Raw genomic sequence first — 18,243 nt, forward strand, 5'->3', positions numbered from 1 at the left:
AGCCAGCCCCCGGAGCTCCTTCTTCCCCACAGGTGCCAGGTCCTAGGTGTTTGCAGCCCCCGCCATTGCTGCAGGCCAGGTGAAGGGCAGCCCCACTGAGAGCAACTCCAGCAGATACTTCTGTGCTGATCACAGAGGCATGGCCGAAGTACACCGCCCACCTAGAAACAGACTACTACAAACCAGACAGAAAGGCGGCCCTGCCTACTGCACATCAACAGCTGGGGCTCCCACACTAGAAAGTAAAGAGTCTTGAGCTTCTGGACACTAGAGGGCACGTGCTTCATTAAGTTATTACTCCATAGGAATAAACATAGAAACCCTGGCAAAATGAGGAGGCAGAGGAATATGTTCCAAACAAAAGTAAAAGACAGAACACCAGAAAGAGGGCTGAATAAAACAGAAATTACCAATCCTCTTTATAAAGACTTCAAAGTAAAAGTCCTAAGCATGTTTAGGGATCTACAGGAAAATATTCAAAAACTCAGGGAGGACTTCAACAAAAAGATAGAAGACCTTCAAAAGAGCCCCTTGGAGCAGAGGACTATAGTATATGAAATGAAACATACAATGGAGGAATTTAATAGCAGATGATCACAGGTTGAAGAAGTAAATGATATGGAAATTGGAACAGGAAAACAATGAAGCTGCTGAAAAAACAGAGAAAAAAGGATCTCTAGGAATGAAAGAAGAATAAGAGAGCTGTGTGACCAACCCAAATGGAACAATTTTCATAATAGGGGTACCGAAGGAGACAAGGGAGACAAAGGGATAGAAAGTCTCCTTTGATGAAATAATTGTTGAAAATTTCTTCAGTCTGGGGAAGGAAATAGACACTCAGGTCATGGAAGCACAAAAGGAACACCAGGAAAACAACACCAAGACATATAATAATTAAAATGGGAAAGATCAAGGATAAAGAGAGAGTACTGAAAACAGCCAGAGAGAGAAAAAGGTTGCTTATAAAGGAAACTCCATCAGGCTATCATCAGACTTCTTAGCAGAAACTTTACAAGTCAGAAGGGAGTGGCATGATATATTTAATGAGACAGAAGGACCTCCAACTAAGAATACACTACCTGGCAAGATTATGATTTAAGTTTGAAGCAGGGATTAAACAATTTTCAGATAAATAAAAGTTGAAGGAATTCACCACCACTGAGGTAGCCCTACAGGATATGTTAAAGAGTCTGCTGTAGATGGAAATGTTCCTAGGCTAAATAGCTTTCACTAGTGAAAATAAACCCAAAGTAAAGGTAGTAGACCAATTAATTACCAAGCAAGTAAGAAATCAAAACAAAAGAAGCAAAATCAACTACTCACAAAATCAGTCAAGGGATACACAAAAAGTGCAGATTATGATATCTAATACATAAAGTGTGGAGGAGGAGGAAGAAGAAGAAGAAAATACCTTTAGATTGTGTTTGAAATAGAGTAATCAGCAATTTTAGACTGTTGTATAGTAAGGAAGCTGTCCTTGAACCTTTGGTAACCACAAAACTAAAGCCCACAATAGATACACAAAAAAAGAGAGAGAGAAGCAAGATCCAATCACAACACTAAAGACATCCATCAAATAACAAGAGAAGAGTGTAAGAGAGGAAAAAAGGATCAAAGAAGAGAGATAGAAACAACCAGAAAACAGTTAATAAAATGTCAATAAGTACATATCTATCAATAATCACCTTAAATGTAAATAGACTGAATGAACCTATCAAGAGACATAGAGTGGCAGAAAGGGTAAGGAAACAAGACCAATCTATATGCTGCCTTAAAGAGACTCATTTCAGACACAAAGACATAATACAGACTAAAAGTGAAGCAATGGAAAAAAAAAGTTTTATGTAAATAATAGGGAGAAAAAAGCAGGAGTAGCAGTACTTAGACAAAATGGATTTCAAAACAGAGAAGGTAATGAGGATATAACCATTATAAATATCTATTCACCCAATATAGGAGTACCTAAATATAAAAAGCAAGATACTGAATTAAAGGGGAAAATAGACCTCAGCACATTCATTTTAGGAGACTTTAACATACCACTCACATCAATAGGCAGATCAAACAGAAAATAAGAAAACAGAGGCACTGAACAAGACATTAGATCAGATGGACTTAACAGATATCTATAGACAATTCCGCCCAAAAGCAGCAGTATACACATTCTTCTCAAGTGTATTTGGAATGTTTTTCAGAAGAGATCACATACTAAGCCACAGAAAGAGCCTCAATAAATTCAGAAAGACTGAAATTTATCAAGCAGCTTCTCAGACCACAAAGGTATGAAATTAGAAATAAATGACATGAAGAAAACATAAAAGCCTACAAACACATGGAAGCTGAACAACACTTCTAAATAATTAGTCAATCAATTACCAAATTAAAACAGAAATCAAGCAATACATGGAGATTAATGAAAAAAACTCCACAACCCAAAACCTGTGGGATGCAGCAAAGGCAGTTCTGTGAGGAAAGTACATAGCAATACAGGCTTACCTCAAAAAAGAAGAACAATCCTAAATAAACAGTATAAACTCACAATTAAAGAAACTAGATAAAGAAGAACAAGTGAGGCCCAAAGTTAGTAGAAAGAGGGACATAATAAAGATCAGAGCAAAAGCAAATAAAATGAGAAGAATTAAACAATAGAAAAAATCAATGAAACTAGGAGCTGGTTCTTTGAGAAAATAGACAAAATAGATAAACCCCCTAGCCAGACATATCAAGAAAAAAAGAGAGTGTACACACATAAACAAAAGCAGAAATAGAAGGAATAATCACAATGGACACCACAGAAATACAAATAATTATTAGAAAATACTATGAAAAGTTACATGCCAATATATTGGACAACCTAGAAGAAATGGACAACTTCCTAGAAAAATAAAACCTTCCAAGACTGACCCAGGATGAAGCAGAAAATCTGAACAGACCAATTGCCACCAATGAAATTGAATTGGTAATCAAAAAACTACCTAAAAACAAAATCACAGGTCCACATGGATTCATGACTGAATTTTAGCAAACATTTAAAGAAGAGCTAATACCCATCCTTCTTAAAGTATTCCAAAAAGTAGAAGAGGAGGGAATACTCCCAAACTCATTCTATGAGATCAGCCCAGTAACAAAACCAGACAAAGACACAACAAAATAAGAAACTTATAGACCAATATCCCTGATGAACATAGATGCAAAAATCCTCAACAAAATATTAGCAAACTAAATTCAAAAATATATCAAAAAGATCATCCATCATGATCAAGTGGAATTTATTCCAGGGATGCAAGGATGGTACAATATTTGTAAATCAGTCAATACCATACATCACATTAACGAAAAGGACAAAAATCACATGATTGTCTAAATAGATGTTGAAAAAGCATTTGACAAAATTCAACATCCATTCATGATAAAAATTTAACAAACTGGGTATAGAGCGTATGTACATCAACATAATAAAGACTGTATATGACAAACCCACAGCCAACATCATACTTAATTGCAAAAAACTGAAAGCTTTTCCTCTAAGATTGGGAACAAGACAAGGATGCCCACTCTAGCCACTTTTATTCAACATAGGCAATCAGACAACACAAAGAGAGAAAAGGCATCCAAATGGGTAAGGAAAAAAGTTAAACTGTCACTATTTGCAGATTACATGATATTTTACATAGAAAACCCTAAAGACTCCACCAAAAAACTATTAGAACTAATAACTGAATTCAACAAAGTTGCAAGATACAAAATTAATACACAGAAACCTATTGCATTTCTATACACTAACAACGAACTAGCAGAAAGAGAAATCAGGAAAACAACTCCATTTACAGTTGTATCAAAAAGTATAAAATACCTAGGAATAAACCTAACCAAGGTGGTGAAAGACCTTTACTCTGAAAACTTGTAAGACACTCTAGAGAAATTAAAGAAGACACCAATAAATGCCCAAAATAATTTATAGAGTCAATGCAATCCCTATCAAATTACCAACAGCATTCTTCAATGAACTAGAACAAATAGTTCTAAAATTCATATGGAACCACAAAAGACCCTGAATAGCCAAATAAATCCTGAGAAAGAAGAACAAAGCTGGGGGATTATGCTTCCTGACTTCAAGCTCTAGGATAAAGCCACAGTAATCAAAACAATTTGGTACTTGTCCAAGAACAGACCCACAGAACAATGGAATAGAATAGAGAGCCAGGTTTAAACCCATGCATAAATCGCCAATTACTGTACAATAAAGGAGCCATGGATATACAATGGGGAAAAGAAAGCCTCTTCAACAACTGGTGTTGGCAAAATTGGACAGCTACATGTAAGAGAATGAAACTGGATTATTCTCAAAATGAATACACAAAAGTAAACTCTAAATGGATCAAAGACCTGAATGTAAGTCGTGAAACCATAAAACTCTTAAAAGAAAACATAGGTAAAAATCTCGAGTATAAGCATGAGCAACTTTTCCCTGGACACATCTCCTCTGGCAAGGGAAACAAAATAACGAACAAGTGGGACTACATCAAACTAAAAAGCTTCTGTACAGCAAAGGACACCATCAGCAGAACAAAAAGGCATCCTACAGTAGGGGAGAGTATATTCATAAATGACTCATCTGGTAAGGGATTAACATCCAAAATATATAAAGAATTCATACTCCTCAACACCCAAAGAACAAATAACCTGATTAAGAAATGGGTGAAGAACCTGAACAGACACATCTTCAAAGAAGAAATACAGATGGCCAACAGGTACTTGAAAAGATTCTCCACATTGCTAACAGTGAACTACAAACTTCACTATTTGGATGTGGAGAATTGGGACCCTTCCTACACTGTTGGTGGGAATGTAAATTGATGCAGTCATTGTGGAAAACTATACGGAGGCTCCTCAAAAAACTAAATAGAAATACCATTTGACCCAGTAATTCCAATCCTGGGAATTTACCTGAAAAAAACAAAGTCCCTGATTCAAAAAGACATGCACCCCTATGTTTATTGCCGCACTGTTTGCAATAGCCAAGATATGGAAGCAACCTAAGTGTCCGCCAGTAGATGAATGGGTAAAGAAGATGTGGTACATAGATACAGTGGAACACTCTTCAGCCATAAAAAGAGAAGAAATCCTGCCATTTGTGACAACACTTATTTGTGGAGTATAAAAACAAAGCAAAACAGAAGGAACAAAATAGCAGTAGATTCATAGACACTGAGAAGGGACTAGTGATTACCAGGGGGAAGGGGGGAAGGAGATAAAGTGGCACAATAATTTGCAATTACAATATAAGTTGGTCATGGGGACAGTAGTACAGCACATTGAATACAGTTAATGATTCTGTAATACCTTATTGTTTTGATAGTGACTATACTAGAGGGGGTGAGGATGTAATAATTTAGGTAACTGTTGAAACATTGCATTATATATTGAAAGGAATATAAGATTGTATATCAACAATACTTTAAAAAATTAACTACTGATATATGCTACAATGTGAAGGAACCTTTCAGACAGATATGACTACATTTATATCACTGTGCAGAGTAAGCAAATCCATAGAAACAGGAAGTTGGTTAGTGATTGTCACAGGCTGGGAAAAGGTAGAAATGGGGAGTGACTTCTAGGATTCACAGTTCCTTTTTGGGCTGATGAAAATATACTAAAATTAATGGTGATGGAGACACAACTAAGAATAGACTAAAAACCACTGCGCTGTAAACTTTAAAAGGGTTAATTTTATGGCATATGAATTTTATTTTAATGAAATAAGTTGACAGTGCAGTGAATTTCTGTGTGTCTTCCATTCAGTTAAGAAACAGAACATAACTTAAGTCCTTGTTCTTTCCCTGCATAGCTACATGGCTCACTCCCTCACTTTGTTCAAGGTTCTGTCTACATTTTACCTCCTCAGAGAGACCTCCCTGAATATGCCACCTAAAGTAGAACCACTGCCTGTCACTCTGTATCCCTCTTATCCAGCCTTGGAGGAGGGAAAAAAAAACTTATTTAGTATTTATGATTTATTTACAACACTTGCTATTACCCGACATAACATGTACTTATTTACTATCAGTCTCTTCCTCCATGCAGCCTAATGTGAGTCTAGTATGGGCAGAAACTGTATTTTTCCTACACTGCTCTCTCTCTAGTGTTTAGAGTGGTGGCTGACATGCAGTTGGTGCTCATTAAATGTTGATTCAATGAATAAATTCTTTGTGTTCCATAGTTCAAGCAGTACTTTCACCTTTCCCATTTGGTTCTAATGGACTTAGTCCCTATTCTGAATTCCTCTACCACTTATTGTCTTACTCTGGCACCAAGCTCAACTTTTATGTTAATGTTTGTATATCTTGTCTGTCCAGTGAGGCAAGGACTGTACACTATCTTATCTTTTTCTTTGCCCAGAAAATCTAACATATAGCAAGAGTAAGTAAATAGTCATTAAGTTAAAATAAAAAATACATCTACTGCCTAGCAGCTTCTTAATCTATATAGTGTTGAGTCATAATCCTTTAGTTCACTCAACAAATTCATTTATTTGTTCATTCAGTAACTATCTATTGAATATCTACTACATCTCAAGCACTGTTTCAAGTGGTAAATGTATAGTAGGAAATAAAATAGGCAACATCCCTGCTCTCATGAAGCTTACAGTATATAGTGAGGGGAGACAAAAATAAGCAAATATATACATGACATGTTACTTAGTGATAACCTATGAGAAGACTAAAACGTAAACAGAATAGGGAGTTCCAGGTGTGGGAGCTGTGATTTCATCCATTGGTGGCGGGGAGCTGGGGAGCCTCTGACTAAGGGAGCAAGCCCTGTGGATTTCTGGTAGAAGAGCATTCAGGAAGAAAAAGCAGCAAGTACAAAGACCCTGAAACAGAGGAAGATTGAATGTTTTTGAAGAAACTGTAACTGCAAGGCTCGGGCTAGTAGGAGATGAGGTCAAAAACCATGTAATGACTTGAGAGCATTTAATAGTATGGGTTTTCCTTCAAGTGAGCTTGGAGGCTTTTGGAGAGTTTTGTATAGGGAATGACTTTGGTTGATGTGTGGAGTTAGAGGTGTGTGCCATGAACTGAAGCAGGGAGACCAGTTGGGAAGTTCTTAGAGTAATTCAGGTGAAATACGATGCTGCCTTAGACCAAGGTGGTAGCAATGGGGGTGGTGAGAATTTATTTGATCCTGGATATATTTTGAGGGTAAACCTGATAGGATCTGCTGACGGTTTGGATGTGGGCATGAGAGAAAAAGAATAGTCAAAGATAACTCCGAAGTTTTTTTTGCTAAGATTTTGATGATAGAGATACCCTTTACTGAAAGGAATGAAAACTACAGGCGGTGGTATTTTGTTTTGTCCGTTCAGGGTGGAGATTCACTGTGGAATCAATCTGTTTTGGAAATACTAAGTTTGAGATGTCTATTTGATATCCTAGTGGAAATGGTACATAATTAGATATATTGTAACTAAAGAGAGAGGCCCAGATATATCACATAAATTAGGGTTTTGTCAATGTATAGATGATTTTTAAAGGCAGAAAAATCAATAAATAAGATCACCCAAGAAGTGAGTGTAGGAGAAAAAAGTCCTCTTACTGAATGAACTGTAGCACACTCCAGGATTTGAAGGTTGGGAATCTGCAAGGGGACAGTAGAGCACAGATGACATGAGAGGAAAGTCAGGTGTGCCCTGAAGCGGGGGAGAGGGGTTGAAAGTGTTAACAAAGAGAACAATTACCTGTGTCAAAGTATGCTTGATAAATCATGTAAGATGAGGATTGACATTAAGAGTTACTAATTCAGGGTCCCCTACCTAAATTCAGAAATTGCCTAGGCAAAATTAATGAGCTTTTCAAGAAAAACCCTTCTCAACACTTACCAGTTATGAGAGCTGTATCAAGTTTTGACTTTGCAAATTGGAAAAACAAAAATGCTAATTCTGAGTTTTTGGATTATAACTGCACTATACTTGGTGGGGAAAAGTATTAGGAAAGGATTTCAAAGATATTTTACTGCATTACCAGCTTGTCATTATTGTGGAAAATCAGTAGGATCCATTCATAGGTGCTGATTATGAAAATTGAGTAACTTCTCATACCTAAGCCAGAAGAAAGGAAAGTTTTAATTGGAAATCTGTTTCTTGGCTTTCTCTCCCCTCCCCTTTTTTAACTATAAGACTGAATGTCGAATATTACATTTATTGCAGCTAAGATCCAATTAAAAACTAATTTGCAATTAGTTTAACTAGTATCAGTGTTTAATATAAAGCTAAATAGCAAGAAATTTCCTTACCTTACCCTGATTGAAGCCAGAAAAGCGCTATTTACCTAGCCAACTTGGAAATCAAAGGGAAATGAATTTTGCAAGTGAATGATTTATTTATACTGACCACTAGCCAACTCATCATAATTATATTAGATATCAATCAGTTTTTAAATTAGATGTGGCTTTTTATAACAATAATAATAAACAGAAACATGTTTCTAAAACATGTTATGTTATTAGACATAACAAAATCTTAATTCTGTTCTTTAAAGTTATTTCCCTGATAGTAGATTAGAAATTTGAAAATTGAATTTTAATATCTGCCTGCTGCTTACTTCTATAATAATAAAAGTATTGACATACACTGTACCTCTTATAGCAAATCTTGCTGTGTTTGCTGCTGTTTTACATCATTGTAGAATGCCATGACAGCATAAGGGAATACTATAGAGTAAGAAAAAAAAGTTTTAAGATGTGATTAAAAGGACACAATTATCCTGAACTGTTTTGTGGTATGAGATTTTTTATACAAAGATTTTCTCTTTCATTCAAATATTGCCAAGGATTTGAAGCATTCATTACCAGCTGGACTTGGTCTCTCAGAAACCCAAATTACATCTCATGGCTTTGACAGTACCAAAGAGGGGGTTATTGAAGGAGGAGCATTTCAAGGTAAGAGCCCATATATTTTTTAAGATGGCTGGGGTGGAAGATAGGAGAAGTTCACCAAGTGCTACCTTCATCAATAAAGCATAAGAGTTGAGCCGTTTAATTCTATGCTAAAACACCGATTTTAAACATAACCCTTTTTCTCTTCAATTTAAATACTTATGAATTGTTTTAGTTGTCTTCTTTATATAAATAGGTCTATGTACTGTAATTCACTGATTATTATTTAAGAATTGGCTTTACAATACTGAAATAAAAACTCAAAATTATACCAAACATGAAAATTTATTTAACCACAAAATTTATGGCTGTGAGTCAATATTGATTTGTATAAATACTTATTTCCTATTTCAAATCAATAAGGCAAGTAAAACTTTTATCTTTCCTACTATGACGCATGCTGTATAGGAGGGCTCCGAGATCCCCCTCAGATTTCCTAATTTGCTAAGAGGACTCCCAGAACTCAGTGTGTAGTCATCATGCTCAAGGCTGTGATTATTACCGTGAAAGTATACCAAGCACATTTAGCAAAGGCAAAGGATGCCCCAGGTGAAGGCTGGGGGAAACTAGGCACAAGCTTGCAAGGCTCTTCTCCCAGTGCAGTCAATAGGACAGACATAATTCCCCTAGCAGAGCTGTAACAACATAAGTGAAATGTGGCTAACTAGGGAAGCTCCTTAGAAACTCAGGGCCTGGGGATTTTTTTTGAAGATGGCTCACATAAGGAAGCTCTGTCCAGCATGTACCAAGATTCTGGGCTTCCAGAAGAAAAACAGGTGTTTAGCATAAACCCATTGTTTGTATAAACAGTTTAGGCATAGTGAACCAGTCTTCCCATTCTGAGAATGGAGAGTATCTTCCCAAAACTTAAGTTCCTAGACATAAACCGAGGGCCAATTTTGTAAGCTGATCTTTTTAAGGATAGGCAGTTAGACCTGCTATGTTAACTCTTTATTGCACACATTCCATATATTTGTCTGTTTTTAATAAAAAGGAAAAAGTTGCCCCCCTTTTCAATGTTCTTGCCTACATTAACTTTTTCTTAATGTTTTTTTTTTCATTTTCACATAAGTGAAAGAAAGTAAAACCATGTAAACATTTGGATGTAAAAATGGATTGTTTTCTTGACAGAGCTATAGCTAAAGTAAGAGCTCTAGTTGTTGTGAAGTATATTTTAACATTACATTACGCAAAGTGAAAAAGTTGCCATGTCTGCAATCTTAGCCTTCTTGCAGATAATGAAATTCCATATTTTTTATTATATTAATGGCCAGTATTTTATTAAAAAACAACTTATATTTTGAAATATAATCTTAAATTGGTCCTAGAAATAGACGGTTAGGATAATCTAGTATAATATCCTCTACTCTAGGCTATAAAATGAATGGGATAGCTAGTGATACCATTTTTTTCCCTTTTTCATTTTTATGTTCAGAAAAATTAAGCTATAAAAGGGAGCTTATGTGTCAAGATCTCAATAGTGAGATTATTTTGAATTTGAAAGGGTTGACTGAGTGAGTGCCTAAAATTATGAAATGCCTGAAGCTAAAAGGCTTACTTTACATAATGTGACCAAACCATTTTGGACCAATCTCTAATTTCCAAATTTAAATGTCAACATAGAATAAAATGCTCTTACTATTAAGATATTTTAAATATTTTCAATGAAATCATTTAGTTGGCATTTGGTTTAATCTTTTTGTCCTTAAGTGGAATAGTATTATACAATAATTGAAATCAACCAGCCATTATAAACTGCTACATTTTAGCATGAAAATGCCAGTTTCACTTGATTTATAGATACATCCTGACCCTTCAGACTGGAAAAAGAAATGTTTCATGATAATGGCAGTAATTAATGCCTCTTTGAGGTTGACTTTATGAAACATTTTTTAACACAAACTGCATTGTTGATCAATATATTAAAAGAATCATCTGCCATACTCAGTTAAACATTTATTGTAAAGTTGTAGTTGTCTTAAGTGCCCTTGTTTTAAGGCATTTGTAGATAAATTGGAATGAACATGAGAAAAAGCAACATGATTAAAATTTAGGAAAGTCTTATGAAAAAATGTTAAAGGAGTTGAGGCTGTGTTAGCCCTCTGGAAAAATGACTGAGTAATAATGATGACTCTATTACTTAATTACTGCGAGAAGAGTATTAACCATTTGCTTTTCCATCTCTAAAGCAAATTTAGAAGAAATTACACATAAATTCAACCAAACAACAACACATATTGATATCTGATTAACAAATAATATTGCAGAATCAGTAATAGTGGAAATCATGAGTAAATCAAAGCTCGTAAGTGTAAAGGTACCTAGTATCTGAGTTTTATTTTTTGGCTATTGCATACATATATTCATATCCCTAGACTTCTGTTACTATGATGAAATAGCCAATTCCCCAAATTAAGTCAATTAACAAGGTCCTGGATTTTTAAGAAGTACTTTTATTGGATGTTAGTGAATAATTTTAGCAACTAATTTAGTCTAAATTAGAGGTTTAAAGAGGCGGAGATGTGCATGGAAGTGATAATTATCCTTGAAAGTAAAGCAGAAAAACTGAAGTGTACCCAGTTCCATCAACACTATGTCTTTTACTATTTTAGCTTGGAAATTTTTCTATCATTTTTTACATATACACATCTCATGTTGTGTTATGGATTATTTCCTATGCAAGATTAATAAATAGTAGTAACTAGAACAACAGAACTCTGTTCCTGGGATCATCAAGAAATGGAACTAAGTACTCATCTTTTATTAACACTTCCTTATATAATAGAAACCCTTGTGCCTTGGGTAGTAGAGGTACAATTTGTTTAAAATGGCAATTGTATTGAATAGCCTATTAAAATGTCTCCCAACTCAACAAGTAATTTATGGATATGTATTTTCTGTATTCAGTTTAGGAATGGAGATACTGTGGTGTGAATTCAGAACATATGAGTCTCTAATAAGCTGTTTTAAACTCTCTCAGCCTCATTTCTCCTATAGTTTAAAGTCAGACTAGTTGATTTCCACCATGCCTTGCAGTTTTGAATTTTATGGCTCAACGGATAAAAAGAAAGGTATCTCTCACTTTGAAACGTAGCATCAACTATTGAAGTCTATTGCATGTTTGGATTTTAATGTTAGATCCATTCCCAGTTAAGGTTTTTCATATTAGAATTGGTAACTTTTTCTGCACCAGAACTTTGTATATCTGGATATGATGATGACCAGTTGTTACTAATTTTAAGGAAAGTTAATGTTAATTTTGTCCTGTTAGAAAAATTTAATTAGAAATTTGATACATTACAATTTCTAGAGAACTAGGAAAGAGTATAATTGAAATAAAAGTACTGTACAGATTTTTAAATAGTCTCAGCTGAATGTGGAAGGATGTTAATTTCTTCAACTCCCTTTTAATTATCACTCCCTTAAAGATACACTGCCCTTAGTATTTAAAATAAGAAAGCACTTGAAGCTATAGTTTTCTATGGTCTAATGCTGGACATTAGCAACAATGTTGGGTAGTCAGTTTTCCTTACTTTGTAAATAACTAATGCTCAGAGACCTTAAGTAATTTGTAGGGGTGTTCCCAATACTGTGTGGTAAATAGAACCAGAATTTCAAACACAGTTAGACTTTAAAACTCAGTGATATTTCATTTAAAAATTTTGTTATTTCTTCTGGTTCTCAAACTTAGTTGTGTTTAAGAATAATTCAAGTGGCTTTTAAAAACTACAGATGCCTAATTGTACAGCATGATGACTGTAGTTAATAATAATATATTGTATACTTGAAATTTAAGACAAGTATTCTCATCACAAAAAAAAAGTAACTATATGAGGTGGTAGATACATTAATTAGATTGTGATAATCATTTCACAATGTATACATGTATCACAGCATCCCATTTTGCATCTTAGGTGTACGCAGTTATTTTTTGTCAAATAAAGTAAAACCAAGAAAGAAAAATCAAATAAAAAAGCTAGAACTGTCACCCTCGCCACCAAAAATCCAAAACCCTACAGGTGCTGTTTCTCTAATAATCAGTAGGTCTTGGATGGTGTCCCAAATATATTTTAAAAGCTCCAAAAGTGAGTCTTATGATTAGTCAGAATAACACTGTACATCATGGCTTGTCACATTTTTAAATACATACAAATCACTTGAGGATCTTGGGAAAGTGAAGATTCTGGTTCAGTAGGTCTGGGCAGAGCCTGAGACTTTGCATTTTTAATGAGCTCCCAGATGTCATAACTGATATAGGTGCCTTGCATTCACCATACTGTGAATAGCTGTGGACTACACTGGTAATTTATGATTTGAAATGTTTGGCTACAATCCCTGTCAAGACTACAATTCATTCACATTTCTCTGAGTTTTAATTATAAATTTGATACTATTCCATACGTTTGAATTTCTACTTGAAGAGCATTCCTTCCTATGTAAGAATAGCAAGTTATAAAATATTTTAATCATTCAACTATAGGACTTTAATCACATTGTAATAATTGATTTGGAACTAGGAGAATCCAGGTGAAGTCCTGTATAGATGTGATCTTGCCAAGTTTCTTCTTGTAGCCGTGTGTTTTGTTTGGTTTTCAATAGTTCGATGAAAAATTTATACAAGAACTCAGCCTGGTAGCATCCATTTATTACTAGTCCATTGCTGCAAGAAGCAAATATATTAATTCCAGCTTTTAATCCCAGCATGTTAATGTTTTAAAGGAAATGTCAGTAAACCTATACTAAAAATATACAGTATGTGGAGGAGAAAAAGGATTTTCACAGTTAAATGTCTACCCTTTCCAGGTTCCCCAGCACCACCATTGCCATCTGTAATGTCTCCTAGCAGGGTGGCAGCTAGTCGACTGGCTCAACAAGGAAGTGATTTAATTGTTCCTGCAGGTATTCACTGCATTGATTGGATAAAGCCCTTCTTGCTACTGCTGAAGCTAAACTAATTCGCTCAGTTTCATAATCACTTACTTTATATTCTTAGGTGTGTGTTATTCTGGCTTTCTTGGTGGCTGCTGCTTTTTTTTAATAATAAGGGAAATAATCTTTTTAGCCATACCTATCTTTCTGACTTTTCAAAGTTAGTATCTATATCTCAAGATGAAATTTAATTCACTTAAAGATAGAAAAATATTGTAAAATTGTATTCATTCTAAATCATCCTTTCTTTGCTCTGGAAAAAATAGGTATACGTATTTGATCCTAAACTCGCAGCTGTGCGCTCTGTTGTTTCCATTAAACAAAAAAGGATCCTTCAACAATTGGGCTGTTCATTACTTGGAATGGGTTAAGAGAAAAAGGTTGTTTTTTGTTTTGTTTTTTTTTTATTGAAGGGTAGTTGACAACAGCATTGCATTACATTAGTTTCAGGTGTACAACACAGTGATTCAACATTTATATACATGATAATTCTAGGTACCAGGTATCACCATACCAAGTTGTTACAATAGAGAAAAAGGTTTTGTCTTCCTGTTTCAACGTCATCTTACAAATAGTTTGCAGATTACAACAGGATACTATGTAGTTTACCAGTTATGCCCAAAGAAAAACACTAGGGAAAAATCATTCTTTGCATTGGATTTTCTCTGTACTCTAATATTGCTGGATTATAAAAACAGGAAAAAAATTGAACTTCCTATTCTTTTTATGTAAAATGTTAACATTTTGTATTTTGTTTCTGTGAGAATTTTGTAAATTCTTAAATATGTTTGATTTTATACACCATCCTCAATCTTAGATTGTGGTAAAGCTGTGTGATAAGGCTGATATTCCTATAGGAGTGAGAAAAGAAATTTTTGCTGACTCTGACTTCCTAAAACGATATTTTAGAACATTTCCTCTTTTATTTCATTGTTCTTTTAAAATTAATACAAAGTTTCTATCCGAAGTCATTAGTATCCTAAACATTTATTAAATATTTTCTTCTGTGAAAAATATTTTGCTGTTAGAAACTATATAGTTGTAGACTTGCATTTATGTCACCATTTCTTAAATGTTAGAGCAATACATTGTCGGGACTTTTTACTGCCTTTATTAATTAAAGCTTTTTGTGGGGGTTCTCTTGAGAAAAAAGGTACAATGTAAGTCTTGTTTTAACCAGCCCAGCCTTTCATACTGGTGGTAAAATATTTTAAATGACTAGTTGAAATTTGAATTATATTTTGAAGTCCTCCAAAATTATAGTAGCTTTCTATTATTGCTCTGTTCTATGTAATGTAGTGAAAGGAGATCACTGGGAGGAGTATGTGGCCTTTCAAATTTTTACTGACAGTTCTTTTAGGGTCATTAGGTTATAAGATTAATAATGGAAATTTTATTTTCTTGAAGTAAACAGCAGTTTATTTAGAAAAGAAGGCTGATTGCAACATTTTTTTTTTTAAAGACCAGCCATCTGGCATACATGGGTTTTTTTTTATTGATAGACAGTCTTATATTGGTTTCAAGTATACAACACAATGGTTCAATAGTTGACATGTATGTTTAATGGACAAACATATATTTTAAGTGTTAGGGATATCCCCAGTGATTCCGGGAACTTCTAGTCTTTCACTTTGTGGGAACCTTTTAATTTTTAAATGCATAAGTAGTTTAACTTGAACAACATCAATGTTTTGTTTTCTTTCCCTGCTGTCTTTATCTGGTTTATGTTTTTATCTTTTGTTGTGATCATGCAGGTGGCCAGAGAACACAGACAAAAAGTGGACCGGTTATTCTAGCAGATGAAATTAAAAATCCTGCAATGGAAAAGTTAGAACTTGTTAGAAAATGGAGTCTAAACACCTATAAGGTTTGTAATTTTTTAATGTTTCCACACTAATTGGCTCTAAGAATTTTATTTTTATGTTACTCAGGTTATTATTTGCAATTATTCGAATATATGGGAGAGAATAATGCCATCTAAACTTAAAAATACAATTAGAAAATAAAGTATTGTTTTATTATTGATCTTTGCAAAAAGTTTATAAAGTGAAGAGCAGGAGAGTAAAAAGGTTACTAAAATGCTTGTTAATTGATAGATAACATATAATTAAAGAAAAAAACGTGTCACCTTGGAACACATTTAGCTGTAGAACTATTATAGATATGTTTGTCCTCCCACTCTGACTTTTTTTTTTTAATTTTTAGTTTTTTTAATTTTTTTATTTTGGTATCATTAATGTATAATTACATGAGCAATATTATGGTTACCAAACTCCCCCTATTATCAAGTCCCCCACATACCCTATTAGAGTCACTGTCCATCAGCCTAGGAAGATGCTATAGAATCACTACTTGTCTTCTCTGTGTTATACTGTCTTCCCTGTGTCCCCCCACTACATTTGTGTGCTATCGTGATGCCTCATTTTCCCCCTTATCCCTCCCTTCCCACCCATCTTCCTCAGTCCCTTTCCCATTCTTGGCTTCTGTGAGTCTGCTGCTGTTTTGTTCCTTCAGTTTTTTTCTTTGCTTTTATACTCCACAGGTGAGTGAAATCATTTGATACTTGTCTTTCTCCACCTGACTTATTTCACTGAGCATAATACCCTCTAGCTCCATCCATGTTGTTGCAAATGGTAGGATTTGTTTTCTTCTTATGGCTGAATATTCCATTGTGTATTTGTACCACATCTTCTTTATCCATTCATCTACTGATGGACACTTAGGTTGCTTCCATTTCTTGGCTATTGTAAATAGTGCTGTGATAAACATAGGGGTGCATATGTCTTTTTCAAACTGGGCTCCTGCATCCTTGGGGTAAATTCCTAGGAGTGGAGAGTTCCTGGGTCAAATGGTATTTCTATTTTTAGTATTTTGAGGAACCTCCATACTGCTTTCCACAATGGTTGAACTAATTTACATTCGCCCCAGCAGTGTAGGATGGTTTCCTTTCTCCAAATCCTCGCCAACATTTGTTGTTGTTTGTTTTTTTGGATGTTGGCCAATTTGCATTTCTCTGATAATTAGCGATGTGGAGCATCTTTTCATGTGTGTGTTGGTCATCTGAATTTCTTCTTTGGAGAACTGTCTGTTCAGCTCCTCTGCCCATTTTTTAATTGGCTTATTTGCTTTTTGTTTGTTGAGGCGCGTGAGCTCTTTATATAATCTGGATGTCTACCCCTTATTGGATATGTCATTTATGAATATATTCTCCCATACTGTAGGATGTCTTTTTGTTCTAGTGATGGTGTCCTTTGCTGTACAGAAGCTTTTTAGTTTGATGTAGTCCCACTTGTTCATTTTTGCTTTTGTTTCCCTTGCCCATGGAAATATGTTCATGAAGAAGTTGCTCATGTTTATGCCCAAGATATCTTTGCCTATGTTTTCTTCTAGGAGTTTTATCATTTCATGACTTACATTCAGGTCTTTAAACCATTTTGAGTTTACATTTGTGTATGGGGTTAGAGAATAATCCAGTTTCATTCTCTTACATGTAGCTGTCCAATTTTGCCAACACCAGCTGTTGAAGAGGCTGTCATTTCCCCATTGTATATCCATGGCTACTTTATCATATATTAATTGACGATATATGCTTGGGTTTATTTCTGGGCTCTCTAGTCTGTTCCATTGGTCTATAGGTCTGTTCTTGTGCCAATACCAAATTGTCTTGATTACTGTGGCTTTGTAGTAGAGCTTGAAGTCAGGGAGTGTAATTCCCCCCGCTTTATTCTTCCTTCTCAGGATTGCTTTGGCTATTCGGGGTCTTTTGTGGTTCCATATGAATTTTAGAACTATTTGCTCTAATTTGTTGAGGAATGCTGTTGGTATTTTGATAGGAATTGCACTGAATCTCTAGATTGCTTTAGGCAGGATGGCCATTTTGACAATATTAATTCTTCCTATCCAAGGGCATGGAATGTGTTTCCATTTATTGGTATCTTCTTTAATTTCTCTCATGATTGTCTTGTAGTTTTCAGAGTATAGGTCTTTCACTTCTTTGGTTAGGTTTATTCCTAAGTATTTTATTCTTTCTGATGCAACTGTGAATGGAATTGTTTTCCTGATTTCTCTTTCTGCTAGTTCATTGTTAGTGTATAGGAATGCAACAGATTTCTGTGTATTAATTTTGTACCCCACAACTTTGCTGAATTCAGATATTAGATCTAGTAGTTTTGTAGTGGATTCTTTAGGATTTTTTATGTACAGTATCATGTCATCTGCAAACAGGGACAATTTGACTTCTTCCTTGGCAATTTATATGCCTTTTATTTCTTTGTGTTGTCTGATTGCCATGGCTAGGACCTCCAGAACTATGTTGAATAAAAGTGGGGAAAGTGGGCATCCTTGTCTTGTTCCTGATCTTAATGGAGAAGCTTTCAG

The 18,243-nt window shown here is 34.7% G+C and overlaps 1 protein-coding gene across 7 annotated transcripts in view; it reads left to right on the forward strand.

Annotated features, from left to right (window-relative positions):
- Positions 1–18,243, forward strand: part of ARFIP1 (ADP ribosylation factor interacting protein 1) — a 118,877-nt gene that overhangs the window by 55,638 nt on the left and 44,996 nt on the right. For 6 of the 7 annotated variants that reach the window (XM_036887745.2, XM_036887743.2, XM_036887742.2 and 3 more), the window contains 3 exons: positions 8,832–8,940; positions 13,741–13,836; positions 15,621–15,733. In XM_036887745.2, coding sequence (XP_036743640.1) covers positions 8,832–8,940; positions 13,741–13,836; positions 15,621–15,733 — 318 coding nt within the window. The remainder of the gene's footprint in view (positions 1–8,831; positions 8,941–13,740; positions 13,837–15,620; positions 15,734–18,243) is intronic. The other variant, XM_057495727.1, reaches the window with a different exon arrangement.

The sequence above is a fragment of the Manis pentadactyla genome, chromosome 1 (genome assembly GCF_030020395.1).
Source record: "Manis pentadactyla isolate mManPen7 chromosome 1, mManPen7.hap1, whole genome shotgun sequence".
NCBI classification, from domain to species: Eukaryota; Metazoa; Chordata; class Mammalia; order Pholidota; family Manidae; genus Manis; species Manis pentadactyla.